The sequence below is a fragment of the Benincasa hispida genome, chromosome 1, assembly GCF_027475165.1.
Source record: "Benincasa hispida cultivar pf3 chromosome 1, pf3_genome.v1.1, whole genome shotgun sequence".
In the NCBI taxonomy this organism is placed as follows: domain Eukaryota; kingdom Viridiplantae; phylum Streptophyta; class Magnoliopsida; order Cucurbitales; family Cucurbitaceae; genus Benincasa; species Benincasa hispida.
The window spans coordinates 5,326,845-5,343,032 of record NC_143478.1 but is presented as its reverse complement, the minus strand read 5'-3'; the positions used below and the strand labels follow the sequence as shown (position 1 = coordinate 5,343,032).

At 35.8% G+C, this 16,188-nt stretch overlaps 1 protein-coding gene across 4 annotated transcripts; it reads right to left on the bottom strand.

The window, feature by feature from the left end:
- Positions 1-9,624: 9,624 nt before the first annotated feature.
- GCP1 (glycoprotease 1) lies at positions 9,625-15,329 on the bottom strand. Of its 4 annotated transcripts, none has more exons than XR_016523959.1 (14): positions 14,978-15,320; positions 14,833-14,877; positions 14,477-14,551; positions 14,285-14,381; positions 13,839-13,929; positions 13,496-13,545; positions 12,783-12,973; positions 12,554-12,639; positions 11,988-12,093; positions 11,835-11,918; positions 11,596-11,710; positions 11,132-11,220; positions 10,290-10,668; positions 9,625-10,090 (listed from the first exon to the last, which is right to left on the bottom strand). XR_016523959.1 is itself a non-coding variant. In XM_039021851.2 (13 exons), exons 1-13 carry the CDS (start codon positions 15,245-15,247, stop codon positions 10,534-10,536), a joined length of 1,404 nt encoding a protein of 467 aa, XP_038877779.1. In that variant the 5' UTR covers positions 15,248-15,329; the 3' UTR covers positions 10,068-10,533. The 4 variants fall into 4 exon arrangements, 2 of the variants coding, with proteins under 2 accessions (XP_038877779.1, XP_090162179.1); XR_005479750.2 differs by having other exon boundaries at positions 11,988-12,063; XM_039021851.2 differs by having other exon boundaries at positions 10,068-10,668; positions 11,988-12,063; positions 14,978-15,329.
- Positions 15,330-16,188: the final 859 nt, after the last annotated feature.

Below are 16,188 nucleotides of genomic sequence, written 5' to 3'. Positions count from 1 at the left end.
AACTTAATAGGAATGTGATAACAAATGTTTGAGCAAAGGTTTGCACACAATGCAACTATAGACTTTCACAATTTGAAGAAACTATTAAAAGTGAGGAGCGCCTTGCGATGCCTGGCTAGAGGACGCGGTGAATTATTTGTGCCATCATAGATGCATCGCAAAGAACCGCAGTCAGACAAGGAGAATTTCAAAAGGATAATGCATAAAAGATAACAAGAAAATAACCTTAGGTAGAAGAACGCATGCAACAATGCGTTGGAGTTCATGTGATTAAAGCTATGCGTTAAAGGGTGTGGAGGATTCTTCCGTTATAACTGCGCACCGAGGAGAGTTATTATCGCACCTACAAGGAGCAAATGCACCACAACCAAGGTAGCAGCCGCATATCCAAAATAACAATAAATAAAAGTGATAACCTAAACTAAGAAAACAATGTAAAAGATAGAGCAGAAGACATTCCTGAAGGAATTGGAGTGTTGTCACCGCAAAGAGTCTCCGATGCAAGAGATGACTCTCAACTGTTTGGGTCAAGGGGTTCGCCCTGACCGTTGGAGCTTCCAGCAGTTGTTGGACGCATGATGATTGACATGCGTCTTGGACTGCTTTCAGCTCATGCGTCAGATAGCCTTTCTATCTCGGGGTCAATATTTGACTTTCAACGCATCGCCTATACTTCAAATATTGTTTGCAGCTTGGTCACACAATCTACAATACGCCTAAGATTGAAAGGGTGCTTATAAAAAACACAGAACTTCACAAAACATTAGCTGCCAAGTCCCCGGCAATGGCACCAAACTTGTTGATATTTTTAAGAACGGATTGTTTTATTTATTTATTATAGACGAATGGGACTGTACATGAATTCATGCGTTATACATGGCTTATGCGTTTGCACCCATGCGTCTGATGTCATGTGTCAGAATGAAGATACGTTAGATTAATATGTAATAACCACGCATTCCTATTACAAGTTTTCTTACGCTCGTGCCAAGTATAATGCAAATGTAAGTTTCTCGGGTAATCCGAGGTCGAACACGGAGACTTGTCATTCAATAATTCTTGTGAGGCAATACGTTTGAGGTGATGAAAAGGAAAATAAAAAGAAGTTTAATAGATGTACAGATTATTCCTACTCTTAACTAAACAGATTGAGCAATAAAAGACTTGTAATGAGAATAAGCAGAGACACAACAACCATTAACGCATAGTAATGTTTATTATCTTAAATCGCCCGAGTAATCCCAGCTCATTGAACAAACGCGTCGTACCTCTAGGTGGTCAGCCGCATGACTATATCTCTATAGTGCATGGTTGCGTCGAGCATAAGATTGTGCCTATCTCTAGGAACAATAAGAACCTTTCTTAGTACGTTCCATCCCTTACCTTCTCCGGCAGTTAGACGCGGCTACTTAACTCATAGACAAGCAATGCAACATCCCATAGACAGGTGTTGCCATAACCTTTTACCAAGCAAAGAGGATTAACTCACTATACTCGCACAATGCACACCTCTCGATGGGTTGCCACATGCGTCCTATCTCTAGGCTACACAATTGAGCATGCGATTGACTTTAATAAATAAACGCTGAAGATAAATTATGATAGAGATGAAGATAATGAAGAAGATGGTGATGGAGGAAGTAAGATTTACATTTATCACAAAATATCTTAATATCTCAAGCTAAAATGTAATACAATACAGAGATTAGAAGAGAGATGAAGGAATCTGCGTCAAGGCTGTCGGTGGTGCCATGGTTGAATGGTGAAGATGTCTCTTTCGAGCTCTATCTCCGACAAATGCTCTGATCGTCAATCGGTCTGGGTTGTGGAGATGAGGAATTCTCACTAGAAATCTCTTTCAAGCTCTCATCTGTGATCACAAACTTCTGCCTTGAGGTAGAAGCTTGGATGTCTCAAAATGAAGGTCTCAAGGGTTATTTATAGAACTTGGACGCCGACAGCTGTAATGATGAAAGTATGGTTCACTGCTGCTTTTGTCGCGTTATGGGCGTTGTCACATTGCCTTATCTTATTGATACTCCCAAGTATGCGTCCGAGCTTAATTTAGCTGAAGTTATCAACGTGTTCTACCCATCTTGCGATCTTCTATTATGGCTATCACTCCGTGGTCGCAATCTCTATTTGTTCACCGCATTCTCCATGCATTGGATGTATGCGTTAGACACATGGGGTTTCCATCTTGCGTTCGTCTTTTGCGGTCGCCTAGCTTCAGCGCATGTGTTTGTCTATGATTGCTTATTACAAACGCATGCATTTGATTTTTGTGGTAGCTACAAAAACAAACACTTTGGCATGGAATAACGCACAATATTGGGTTAGTGAGGTTTTAGGTGCTATCAACGCAAAACTCAATTTTTCACAAATTCTAAGTATTATCACTGCGTTTTCTCCCTGTTAGCCCTCATAATTCTAAATAAAAGGCTTATAATAACTGGCATTTCTGTCAGTTATCAGACGTGCTTACGTTCCACCAGATATAGGCATCTAGAGGACATATATGCCTAGCATGACCCCATTAGTGGGGTTACTTACTGAGTATTTTATACTCACCCTTTCTCATGTTTATGTTTCAGGTAAGGGTTTGGATGCGCCGACGAATGACAAGAGAAATCTATGAACGAGCCACTGAGGACCCGTTTTCATGCTTCTGCTCATGTTTTAAGAGTTCTTTTATGTTTTTAACTTTCGGTCTTGGCATTTGAAACTTATCATTTGAGATTTGTTTTCAGACTTATTTATTTCCATTGATGACTTATGGGTACCCTATCATTTGATTTTAATATTTGAATTTAATGAAGATCTTTTAAGTTACCTTATTTATTTAGCATTTATTTCACTATAAAAGAATGTCGTTTTAGCTTCCATGCATGCATGCGTTTAGTAATGGCCTAGCTTGAGTCCTAAGAAGTCGAGTCGTTACAACACATGTCCACCTCCGATTCAATTTTGTTTCCATCATTCAAGTAATCTAAAAGATATGTTACTCTCATTCTTCGTTGTTTGAAATCGTTCAGTACATGGATTTGATTAGGGTTCATTTAGGGGCCATTTGAGCCAAGAACTATCCTAAGACTATAATAATCATCTCTTGCTACAGTAAATATTATTTCAAAACCCTCAATTAGCTACAATCAACACTATTTCAAAACCTCCATTTGCTACAGTTTTTACTATTTTATATTAATCAATTTTTTTTATTTTTTGCTACAGTGTTTATATTTCCTTCTCGAACTAAAGTAGTTTAGACCTCAAACATGCACTATTATAATCCAAACTAAAATAATCGATACTCCAAACACAAACTATCATAACCTAACTATAATAACCTATGACTATAATAGTCAACTCTTTCCTCCAAACGCCCCCCTTAGTACATAGATATAAATCGCATAGTTTTAAATATTCGATCGTATAGCTTTTAATACTAGATTACATAGATTCATATACTAGATCACATAGATTTATATAATTGATCGTATAGCTTTTATTAAAAGATCGTACAACTTTTGCTCAACGATCGTATAGCCTTTGCTAAACGATCTTATAACATTTAATACTAGATCGTATAGCTTTTCATACTCGATCATTTAGCCTTTCATACTCGATCTTATAGTTTTTAATACCCGATCATATATGTTTGCTAGATTGTAGATCGTGCACTCAGTCCCAGTTAAGAAATATTTTCCTGCTACTGTAACTTGCTTGGCCCACATTGGCAAGACGAATGCATTGATCAAGAATAAACTAACCAAAACACATATGGGTATGTTCGAGAAAACATGCTTTGTTCCACTACTGAACGTCGACCCTGTATTCAATGGCCAGCTTGTGCATCATTTTCTTTTAAAGGAAGTCACCAATGAGAATCCAGATGTCGTAAGCTTCGACATCATGGGGAAGGAGGTAACATTCACATAAGATAATTTTAATTTGGTTACTGGGTTATGGTCGACTGAGGAAAGATTGGAAAGGGATACCACCCGTGGGAGGCTACAACATCTCATCCTCGGACCAAAGGTAGATAACAAACCAATTCTCTACAAGGATGTTGACTCTACATTTGAAAAGTTTAGATTTGCGAACGACGAAGGTGTCGTGAAGGTTGCATTGGTATTATATATAGAAATGGTGACGATGGGAAAAGATAAGAAAACCCAATTCGATTTGAAGACACTTAGGATCATCGATGATATCGAAGTCTTCAGACATTATGATTGGTCCTCGGTCATATATAAACAAACATTGGAAAGTCTGAAAAACATTTTGCGCGGGAAAAATGAGATACACGAATTAAGGAGATAATCAAATCCCAAATATGTCACAATTTATAGTTCCAGGCACATACTGTTCCAATTTATTTCAATATCAAATCCCAAATATGTCACAATTTATAGTTCCAAGCACATATTGTTCCAATTTATTTCAATATCAACTTATCTATTATGTTGTACATTCAATTGTGTAGTAATGAGTTTGTGAATTGTTGTCCTTATCTAGTAAGTTCATAGCTACCAAAGTCAGCAAAAATACAATCCTATATATTCTGAAGTGGACATGTTTCGGTAGCGCCATCTTGGAAGATGCTAGAGAGGGATGTCTTCCAACCCAAAAAAGTAAGAATGTATTTCTATATACACTGCAGTTTACCTTAATTGTGAAATCGTTTAAAATAAGATAGATCGTGCAGTTAAAGTTAAACGATCGTTTAGCTTAAACTAAACGATCGTGGAGCTGAGAATAGACGATCGTTTATATTTAACTACGCAATCGTCTATCTTAAACTGTGTGATCGTGTAACTGACCTAGTAATATATTGACTATTGTTTGTCATCTGTAATTGACTTGTTGTCATCTTTTATATACAGACTATAGTTATTCCGAGACTTGTACCGATGGCAAATGAGATGAGGTACAAAGAAGATCGACTAATTGTACTCGATGTGACCCAAGTGCTTGAAGAAAGAAGAATGATTGATGAGGATGTCCCCAAAGGTGGTGGTGATGTTGAAGTTGATAAACACTCCTCTGACCAACTCCCCACGAACGTTGAATTTAGGAATTTGATCATGATGAGGTGGTTGTGGGACATGGTGATCATGATGAGTAAGATATGACCAACCTCCCCTCAACCCCTAATTACTCAGTCCCTAAAGTACGATCTTAATTCCATGAAGACATATTTAAAGTATTGTTCATCTTCTATTTCAACCTCAAACAAAGCATCTAGATTTGCAAGTTTAAGTGCTTCATTGAATGCCTTAACAAAGGCATATGATCCTTCTAGCGACCCTCGTGCATATACCAATGTATATTCTCGTGCGGGGTAAGCCCGTCCGTAGCTTATATTCACTCCATAATCTTTTCATACATCTTTAACTATATCCCTTGGGCAATATGATCAACTGATTTGATCATATTTGGACTTAATTAAGTGTCTAATAACTTAACTCTTAGTCTATCGATGATTACCACTCCTTAACTCAAGTGCGCATGTATGTATGCTTGGGTACTTTGTCACCTTAAAGGAATCACTTGCTACCAATTTTTTTGCATGAATCTGCCACTTACATTCCTCCACTAAACATCGCACGGTTAACAAGCTCTTCGTTGACTTCTTTACACATTAGTGAAAACTTTTTCTTATCGCAAGCATTGACAATTTAACAGATAAATCATAATTGGAAAAGAAAAGCTGACCAATCTTTATATCCTCGTCATTCAAACAATCGTGAGGTACTGAGATAAGTTCATCATAAGATGGATCATCAGATAACAGGTACATCTGTGAATGGTTGGGTATGAACACTTGGTTGTATTGGATTTGAGGGCATCACCATCGGTGGAATCGGAGCAGGTGGAGTTGGAACATGAATGAAAGGTATTGGAACTGGTTGTGGACCTAGAGGTTGTCCATATCCATAGTCAGTATAAGTCTGTGAGGTGCATCTTGTTTGGATGTTGTGACCCATCCAAGTTTCATTTCCATCATCCCCCCAGATTACATGGCTCAATATTCTCATTTAGCGAAAATCTTATGTATTAATGTAGTTGGAACGCCAAAGTTTTGACTAGTTGGAATGGTTGGAATGGTCGGATTGCCTTGATGGTACATGTTCTTAGTGTATGTTCCATGAATATCATGTTGTGTGACTGATATAAACAGAGGCATCCGGGATGCATTACTGCTTTCTAAAAAAAACTAAGGTTTTCATCATCGACTATATCAATCGGGGGAGCTTGGATCAATAAATTGTAACAACATTTGATGTGTATGTCAAATCTATCCAGATCGATATTTAGTCGTTGGTGTAGAAGACCCACTAGTTCACTACATGATATATTGTGTCTAATCTTTAGACCTTTCATGTGGCCGCCAACATAATTACTTTTGGTCTGGTTCCACTCCCCACCATATTATACAAAGATGTGAAGTAACGTCATTGATTTGTAATACGTCAATTACAATAATCGATCAAATCTTGAAATTACATAAACAAAAATTTGTGTGGCAAACGATCGCCTACAAAAGGGTATACGATCATATATCATAAGGTACACGATCGTATACCACCATATATACAATTGTATAAACAATGATATACAATCTAATACCTAATAATACACGATCATGTACCTCATGATATACGATCGCAAATACAATGATACACGATTGCATATATAATGGTATACGATAAAAAAAATAATGGTGAACGAACGTTTAAAACTTTCGGTTAATACTTACAGTATTTAGAATGATCTTCTTCAAATGCTCGCTCTAGACCCACAAAATAAATTGAATGGAGTTGAAAGCGATCCGTGTTCGACTGAAAGTGATAGAGCAATGGGGAAAGTGATAGTGTTCGAGTGAAGCTGAAGAGTTGAAAATGATATTCCATTACATGTCTCATGGTTAAGATCCAATAGCATTAAATTCTAATGGTACAATGTTGGTAGAGAATAAATAGTTGCATTCAATTATGGTGGGTTATTCGATGGTTGGAAGGGAAGATCAAATGATGAATAAGAGTAAAAGGAGGGAGAGTAACACTTAAAAATCGGGGGCAGAAATGGTATTTCACATATGAAAAATGTTAATGAGAATAAAGTTTTTAGAAACAGACCATCCATAGAACAGTTTTTGGTTTTTGAGTTATTTTGTTAAATCTTTCAAAATTGAGGGTGCTTTTCCCATTTTTTTAATTCATAATTCGGTGAATTGCTAATATAAAATAGTTTATATATATATAAACATACGTACATATATATGACTCAAAATAGTTGATCCTTCGTTTGGTAACCAATTTTGTTTTTTGTTTTTAAAAATTAACTCTAAAAATAAACAAAAATAAATATGGTAAATAACATTAAATTCTTTCTTTTAAATAAGAAAATTTTCACATGTAGAAAAAAGGTCAAACTATTTACAAAAATAATTAAAAGAAAACACCGATAGACTTCTATCAATGCCTATCAAATAGTACCAATGATAGACTTCAATCAGTTTCTATTACTGATAGACTTCTATCATTCTATCAGCATTTATCAAAGAAGATTAAATTTTACTATTTTGTATGAATAGTTTTTCTTTTTTTTCTATTTTTGAAAATCCTCCTTTTAAAAGAGTAAGCAAAATTAAAATTTCAATTTTTACCTATAAACAGTCACATCTCACAATGTATTTATTTTTTTAAATACAATAATGTAGGGAAATTCTTATAAATAGAAAATTTCCAAAAATATTTAACTGGCAAAAAAAGTGTTTTGTACTTTTTGCTACAATATATCCATTTTCACATTATACTTCCAGTGTCATCAAATTAAACCCTAAATTTAGTTAAATATTACCATTTCTACTTTTTTTTTTCACTAACTAGAAGCAATATAAAAATCTCCGTAAACTCACTAATTTTAATATTATCAAATTTTCACAAATTAAAATTTTGTTAGTGCACAAACTAGTCGTTGAATAATTTACCCATACTCTTTGGAGTAATTGCTAGAAATATCACAATGTTTGAGAGTTTACATAGATAGCCCATTTATTTATTTTTTAAAAAACTTTTTTTTGGTTCCCCCTCTGTTGATGTTTAAGGATGAAAATATCTCGATATATTTGTATATATATGTAGAATCACATATCTGATAGATATACTAGGGGATAAGATCTTTTTTCTCCAAATTTCACGATATATGGTCGATATTGGCGATATAACTCTGATATATCTTTTTAGGCTAATATCTTTTGCAACTCAACAAAATCGTGGATATTTTGTGGATATATCGTGAATATTTCGTCTGATTATCTCTACATATCTCTTTTTTTCCTCCAATATCAAGCTTTTCTATTGTGCTACATTTTTCAATTTTCAAATTTTTTTATTTTTCAATCCAAAAATTTCATTTTCAAAGAAATTAAATTTGGAAAAATCACAAAAAAGACTTAGACTATGACCATAAAGCTGGTGGAGAAGGAATTAACCTCATCATTGGAGAATCTCAATTCACGCATGCCACAAAAGACTCCAACCATGACCATAGAGTTGGTGGACTAGGAATTGGAGCAATAAGAAAACCTTTCATTCATAGAAGGTTCACACATAATGATGCTCAGATTGATATTGACTCACTTGTTTTAAGTATATAGGGAATGTGTTTGGAGAGTCAATATGAATATGGTCAATACGTCTATAACAATAGTAACTATGGCTATTCTCATAGTAACTATAATCATTCAAGTGATTATGGTTTTTGTGATTATAGCGATGAGTTTAAGACATTGATCTATACTCGGGGACAACTTCCTCGTGAAAGTGATAAAGATTAGACTAAGAGCCTCTAACATTCTTCAGACTATCCTTATTTGAGCGAAACATAATTTGATCCAAGGTATCCTCCTATTGGTAGCATTGGGGTTTATGTTGAGACTCATGAAAGACATACTTTCAATTATGCTAAAATTAAATTTTTAACATACCATTACTTGGGAGTGTCATCATCAAATGAATTATACTAATGTTGGTCCAATACCTCTTAGATCATCATTTTATTATTGAATCTTGTATCTGACCTTCATTTTATTTGACCTAGACTTTATTAATAAAATATTCAGTTCATAATAAATTTTCAATCTTCATTATTAATTGTTATTCCTTCACCAATCATATTTAGTTTCTAATTATTTATTCATATTTGGCTTCTAACTATTGATTTATATACTTAAAGTCATTGTTTATTACTTAAATAAGTTTGTTCCAAAATTTCACTAAAAATTTCACGATATTTTTATGAATCTTTTTGGTATCCCTGATTTGTTTTTTTTTCAAAATATTCATCAATATTTAAAGATCTATAGATATATTCATAAATTTGACTTACTGATATTTATACCGTGGGTTCTAGGTTGATAAATCCTAAAATGGTATAAAAACAAAGAACGGAAAAGAAATTTGTAAACGTTTTGAAACGCTTGAACTTTGCAACAATATGAATAATTGTTAAACACAAAGACAGGTGTATAGACCATATGCAACACTTTAAACTAAAAGGTAACAATATCAACAACAAAGAGAGAAAAAAGTGATTGTGATTTAATGACAGTACACATTCAAGCTCAATCAATTGTATAATATTGCAAGTTGTAACAAATCACTCCCAGCTTTCTGTTGTGTTCGTCTAAACAGATAATTGTTAGGCAATCTGTTAAACATATCTCAGTCAAGTCTGAAGTAACAACATTCAACAACCATAAAGGAAATCGGAATCCCGTAAGGCATGGAGCTCTTTAAAAAGAGGAGTGATACTGATTAACAAAACTCACATGAGAAGACGCTTCACGGACAAGACGATGAGCAGCAAGATTGCTTAACCTTGGGTAAAGAGAGAACAAAATGACTTCCCACCCTTGCGCAACTCATCTGATCTCATCGAAGAACTATTTGTTTACAATCGATAATACTATTGACCGATTACAACTTACTAAATTCCACGACTACATACAATAGCTTTCTCTCAGTGACCCCCAAGCATTCAGTTGTGTAGTATAACTCTTTTGTTCGGCTCAAATAGATCCCTGTTTTTCTTCTAAAAATGAGAGTATGAATATGATACAAATGGTAATAAATATAAGTGCAATCTTGTTAGTATGACAAAAATAACATAACATATTGATGGCGTATCTCATGAAAGCAACCAAGATCTCCCAAGAAGTTTAATAAAAGGAAGCAACCAAGATCTCCCAAGAAGTTTAATAAAAGGCATCGAGTAAGTACCGCATTGATGGCCTGGGTGCTTCATAGAGCTTCCAGTATGATTCCGTTTGATGTCCGAGAAATCTCACAGCAAAGAAGGGAAGCAAAAAAATTCACAAATTCCTTTAAGTTGGAAACTGAAGCTATAGCTACTGCTTCATAGAGCTTCCTGTATGATTCCATTTGTTGTCCGAGAAATCTCACAGCAAAGAAGGGAAGCAAAAAAAATGCACAAATTCCTTTAAGTTGGAAACTGAAGCTATAGCTACTGTTGTTGCTGTAGAGATGCCTGGATGATAGACGTAAGAGATGGATGGATTCGGGCTGTTCTTAGTGAGCGAGCTACGCTCCTTCCCTCGGTGTATTCTTCTCCCAGTGGCCACCTCGGTCGAACGTCATACTGGGGACAAAACCGAATATGTAAACTTGAGAAGGATTGAAAACCCAGAAAATAAAAGAAAGATGCTGTCATCATAAACTATAACATTCTACAGGCTCTTCTAATCATTTTGGACAACATATTTGCATTCATAACTTGAGAAGGGGCAGATATCAGATTTTGATAACCGGGAGCGGAGTTTTGCTTCCCTATACCTGGGAGAACCTGTACCCGCCTTAAGCCTGGACTAAGGAGACATCAAGAGTTTTTGATATTAAGCTCACCCGAAAGATCGAACTTGAGACCTCTAAGTCGACATGACCAAAAGACCCCAAGCCCTTGCCAATGGAGCTACCCGGTGCCTCTTTTATAATTCTTATCTATGCTTAATAGCAAAACCCAAGCATTTGATAGCTTCATCAACTAACTCGTTCCTATTTTATTCAAGGGGCAGAGGGGTTACAGATGAGGATTAGAACCATACCATAATATCTTCAGGTTCATCAGCTGGTGGTGGAGGATCAAATCTCCCAACGCGAAAATGCTCAATGCCCGTCCAAGCCACCATTACACCTAGGCCAACAAAATTAAAAGTAATCGGTGTCCTACGGCGTGAAACAAATACGCATACAATATGGTGTATAGATTATTAAATTTATTTAAATAAGATTGCACCAGGAATGGTCAACAAAGCCGTTGTATATTAAGCAGATCAACATTTTTGCATAAGAAATCGGCTACTTTATTAAGGAAAGCTCTCTATTTCTCTCATAAACACACCAACAACACTTGGAGCTAAAATGGAAATCATGAGCATGAATAATTTTCAAGTGATAATTGGTCAACCTGCAGTTTGATGTCACGGGTTCAGGTTCTGAACTGTCAATTACTCAAGTAGACACAAATATATCCACCTTTAACCATCAAGTTGATCAAAAGAAATTATACCATTATCAGTGCAGAGACTGGGAGGAGGGCAGACAAGCTGCAAGCCCTTCTTCCTGACAACCGCAGTAAGTTGAGCCCTTACATACTTATTTGATGCAACACCTCCAGAGACTACCTGCATAGGCAGAACATGAGAATTCCTCACTTCAATAATGTGGGCAAGAAAATGTAAATGTAATTGTAAGATGAAAGAGTAATGAGAAATAAGGGAATAAAAGAAGTTTTGCAGCTCATTTTACCAAATGTCTTATGGATGGTTCTATTTTCAATGCCCAATCAATTGCTCGTTCACATCTTTCCTCTAGATGTAGCACTGCAATACGCTACAATAAATTTCACGCGGATCAATTGACGTAACAATATAAAATTAGTCCATACAGACTGATAGATACCTGAAAAGAGGCAGCAATATCAGCCCTCACACTTCTGTCTTGGATGCTTGCAGAAGACAGAGGAATTTTTGCATCACTGCACACGGCATGTACATTCATCAAAGGACTGAGAAAATAAATTAACTGCTCTTAAAAATGTCAAAACGGCAACTTTCAACACGTGAAAACTCTCTTTAATAAGCTTCTCAGACAGGACAACCATCAACCCAGTTCTTAGCAATCTGAGGGAACTGTAGTGATGGAAACAAACTATGCAAGACAAGAGACCCAATTACTCAGACAATACATTGTGGAATTAATAGCATGGGTTACTTAAATCCTGATAGAGATATCGAAACTTCAAATCTATGCCTGACCCTTTATATATTTGGAATTTCATCTTTTCTGTACATTTTGCCATAACGCCAACAACTTGGTTAGTTTCAGCTCAAAGATTATATGTGATTCTTGCTGGTGATATTGTTATTAGAAAGGATGAATAAGAAAACAAGATGAGAAAACAATATCTAGCAAATTGATTTCTTTTATAAAAATTGTACGTATGCACATTCTAGATAAATACACACATGTTTCGGGATTCAATAGCCAGCCTGACTTGAGTCTTCAGCCCCGCATAGGAGAAGTTGCAATCTTTATGTTGCTTCATTGGAGTCTAAAGGAAAAAAAAATTCAATACTTAATACACACTAACATAGAGATATATGCTTAAAAATTGTTTCTTATGTTTATGCACCACCTATACAATAAAAACATGCATATGCAATGACAAACAACAGAGTGAGTTTGAAGACTTACTGAGAACTTGATCGATTCTGGATCCCCCTCTCTGGCAAGCTCCTCGATAGCCGGCCCACCACTCTTCCTCAGATCAAGACCAAGCCATTTGGCAGTCTTGTCATACGCCTCCCCAATTGCATCATCTATTGTCGTTCCAAGTTGTATGTATTGGCCAAGATCTTGGGCAAGAACAAGTAAGTTGTGCCCCCCTAGAATGGATAGGCATTAATTTTCTATTCTTTAAAGTCCTTGTCAAAACTCAAAAGCTTTAATGCAAGCAACCAAAATAATTTTGAGTCATCCTAATAACACCTCCAAGAAAACCGGATAATTTTCTCCTCAAGGAACAGCTAATTGAGGAATAAACTGATATGATGGCAGACAAATTTTGCCTCTAAAGTCATGGAAAAGATGCATTAGTAGTTGTCATACTTTTCCCTTTATGCATCCTACTCATGAAGCATTCAAAATTACAGCACCAGTTCTATTCATGAAAAGTTGAAGTTCAACCCAGATTGACAAATCAACAATCAGAACCCAAAGCTCTCCATTGCTCAAATGTTGTTGAAATGGTTTAAAGAATGTACTGAGTATCAATTAATGAGATGGCAGTGAAAAAGCTCGACCATTTAAATGTAATGCTACCAATAAAAAACTGCTTAGATCTTAACAACTATTTAGAAGTTTTCCTCTTGCATAACATTTCATGGTTGGATTTGGAGATGTCTTACCAGAAATGAGCAACGCCATGAAAGGAAATTGCAATTCCCGTTCAACTAGTCTACAGAATGAAGAAGAATTTTAATCAGAGAAGTAGCCTACAGAAAGCACAAACCAAACCAAATATTCATCCTCTGATAGTAAATACAATCATGCTGTTAGCTCTACCGGAGATAGGTATGGAAGCCAGTATTCGTATATATCTAGGTATGCTGCTAGATAAGGAACTGAACCTCACGCCATAAACGGAATCCCTATCCTTCGCAATCAGCTTTTCTTTCGGAAAAATTTTCCCAAATTAACAAATAAAAGCCAACCCAGATCCAATTTGCAAGGTTAATTTGTTGTCCATACCTAGCTACCAGAGCATGAGCCTCCATGTGATGCACCCCAACAATAGGTAGACTAGAGCTACCAGCAATTTTTCGTGCCTTCTGCACACCAACTGCATTTCAATTGCATGGAGAATATAGGTCCTAAGGATCTCCTATTAAAGATAAATTTCTTTTGGATAATTAAAGATAGAAAGAAGCCAAACTGATTATGTACTTATGTGTAATGATTAGTGAACAGGGCCTATTTCTATACCTACAAGCCTAAGAACAAATTTCCAGAACACATAATCATTGATACATATATCCAAAACCTTCTTTTCATGGAAAATTATAGCTTACATATCTGTTTAACAGTGACTAGTAACGAGATCAAGCAATGGTTTTGCATTAGCAAAAAGATGTGTGCAGAGAAAACAGAGTAAGACTTAGGACTTAAACCATAAGGGGGGAATCCTGCAAAATTACCACGGAGGCAGAGGCTCAAACCAGGGCCAATGGTTACAGCGACTGCAGATAAATCCCTTTCTGTTAAGTTAGCCTTTTCCATTGTTTCCTGCACCACCTGTAGTTGACAGGCAAAAAGGAATTGGAGCCAACGTGAGAGTGAATAGCAAAGATGCGGACATTGGACTATTTAGTATGCCTTGCAATCGTAACCTTGTCAATCACTTGTGCGTGCGCTTCTTCTGCCATTTTGGGAGCAACACCTCCATACCGAGCAAGCAGCTCTGCCTTCACGTGGAAAGGATAAATTTAGACCCAAATGTACTTCAAGAAATAACTAAATAACTCTAAATAGATCATTACTTAAAACAGAAGCTGGTTATTAGTATTACATTCTTGTAAGATATATGTTCAGTCAAACTGGCTGAACAGATATTAATCAACATGTTTGAATAACAAATTTGAAACTCGTTCTGCTGACTGAAGTATACTAAAACCTCGCATTACGAATGTGCAAGAGATCCTGGGAATAAAGGGAAATTCATTGATGTTAACTTAAAGATAAATACCTGAGAAGCTATGACTTGGCTAAGAATTTCACCATTGCCCTTCACCTAAAATCATCAATTAAAAAAACCCTGATTAACATTAACAATAGTCAAAAGCACTCGCTCGAAAGCACGCAAAGTAAAAAAAACGGTGTCTCTAGCTTACAATGGCAGCGGCGGTATCATCGCAGCTTGTTTCGATGCCAAGAACAATCAAATCGTCTTGCGGCTTTGAAATCTGAGTGTGCAATCCAGCAGAGCTGGTCGTTTTCAAAGCAGAAAATCGGGTAGCTGAATCATTCAATGAAAGACCTGTTCCAACCCAATTGATTCGTAATAGCTTGCGAAAGTTGAGGGCTTTCAAAGTATTGAGCGCGTAAGGAAGTGAAGGTTTTGGGATAAGGTTTAAGCGGGAAAGTGACGAAGAAAACGCCATTACCACGGAGAAGCAGCGATGCTGAAAGTCTGAAGGGTGGAAGAATACGAATATCCAATTTCCTTTTTTTTTCTCCCTAATATATCCAAAATGTAAATGGGATTTAAAATTTTTTAAAAAATAATAATTAATTAATTAATTAATTTTTTTTTTTTTTAAAAAAAAAAAAAAAAAAAAAGAAGGAAGAAGAGAGAGAGAGAGAGAAATGGGATGTTATTATTTGAGTTCGACGTCAAAATAAAATAAGCCAACAAAAAACTTATTGGTTCTAGCGGATAGATTACCCAAGCAAAAAATGCGAAATGCCCCCATTTTTAAAAAAATGTCGAATGAGTTTTTACTGACGTAAAATTATGATAAAATTACCAAAATATACTCGCACGCACGCAAAAAAGCAAATTTGCTCACCCTCTCCCTCTCGCTTGCATGCGAAAAAGACTCATTTTCTTTCCATTCTCGCCGATTTCGCTCTTCATTTCCTCACTGATTTCGCCATTCCTTTCCTCACACAATCTTGTCAGGTACCCGACATTAACAATTGCTCTCTTCGAAGCTGTTCATGTAAACTCACCGTGCCAAAGAAGAAGAAGACGCACCGGAGAAGAAGTCGGAGAAGAAAAATATGCAGAGGAGGAAGTTGAGAGAAAGGAGGAGGTAAAAGAAAAAAGGAAAAAAGGAAAAAAAATGGAGAATAAAACAAGAAAGCAAGGACAATATTGTAATTTCACGTGATTATGATCATCAAATGGTCATTTGATATTTTTTCAAAATTTGGGTCATTTGATATTTTATGCCTTTAAAATGGATTTTTTGGGTAATTATCTCAAACTTATTCCTTCATATAATAATATTGACAGTTGACGCCTGCTAAATAATTTTAGAAGTTTAAAAACCAAATAGACACAAAGCTACAAAATTTATGACCTAAACTAGTTATATAA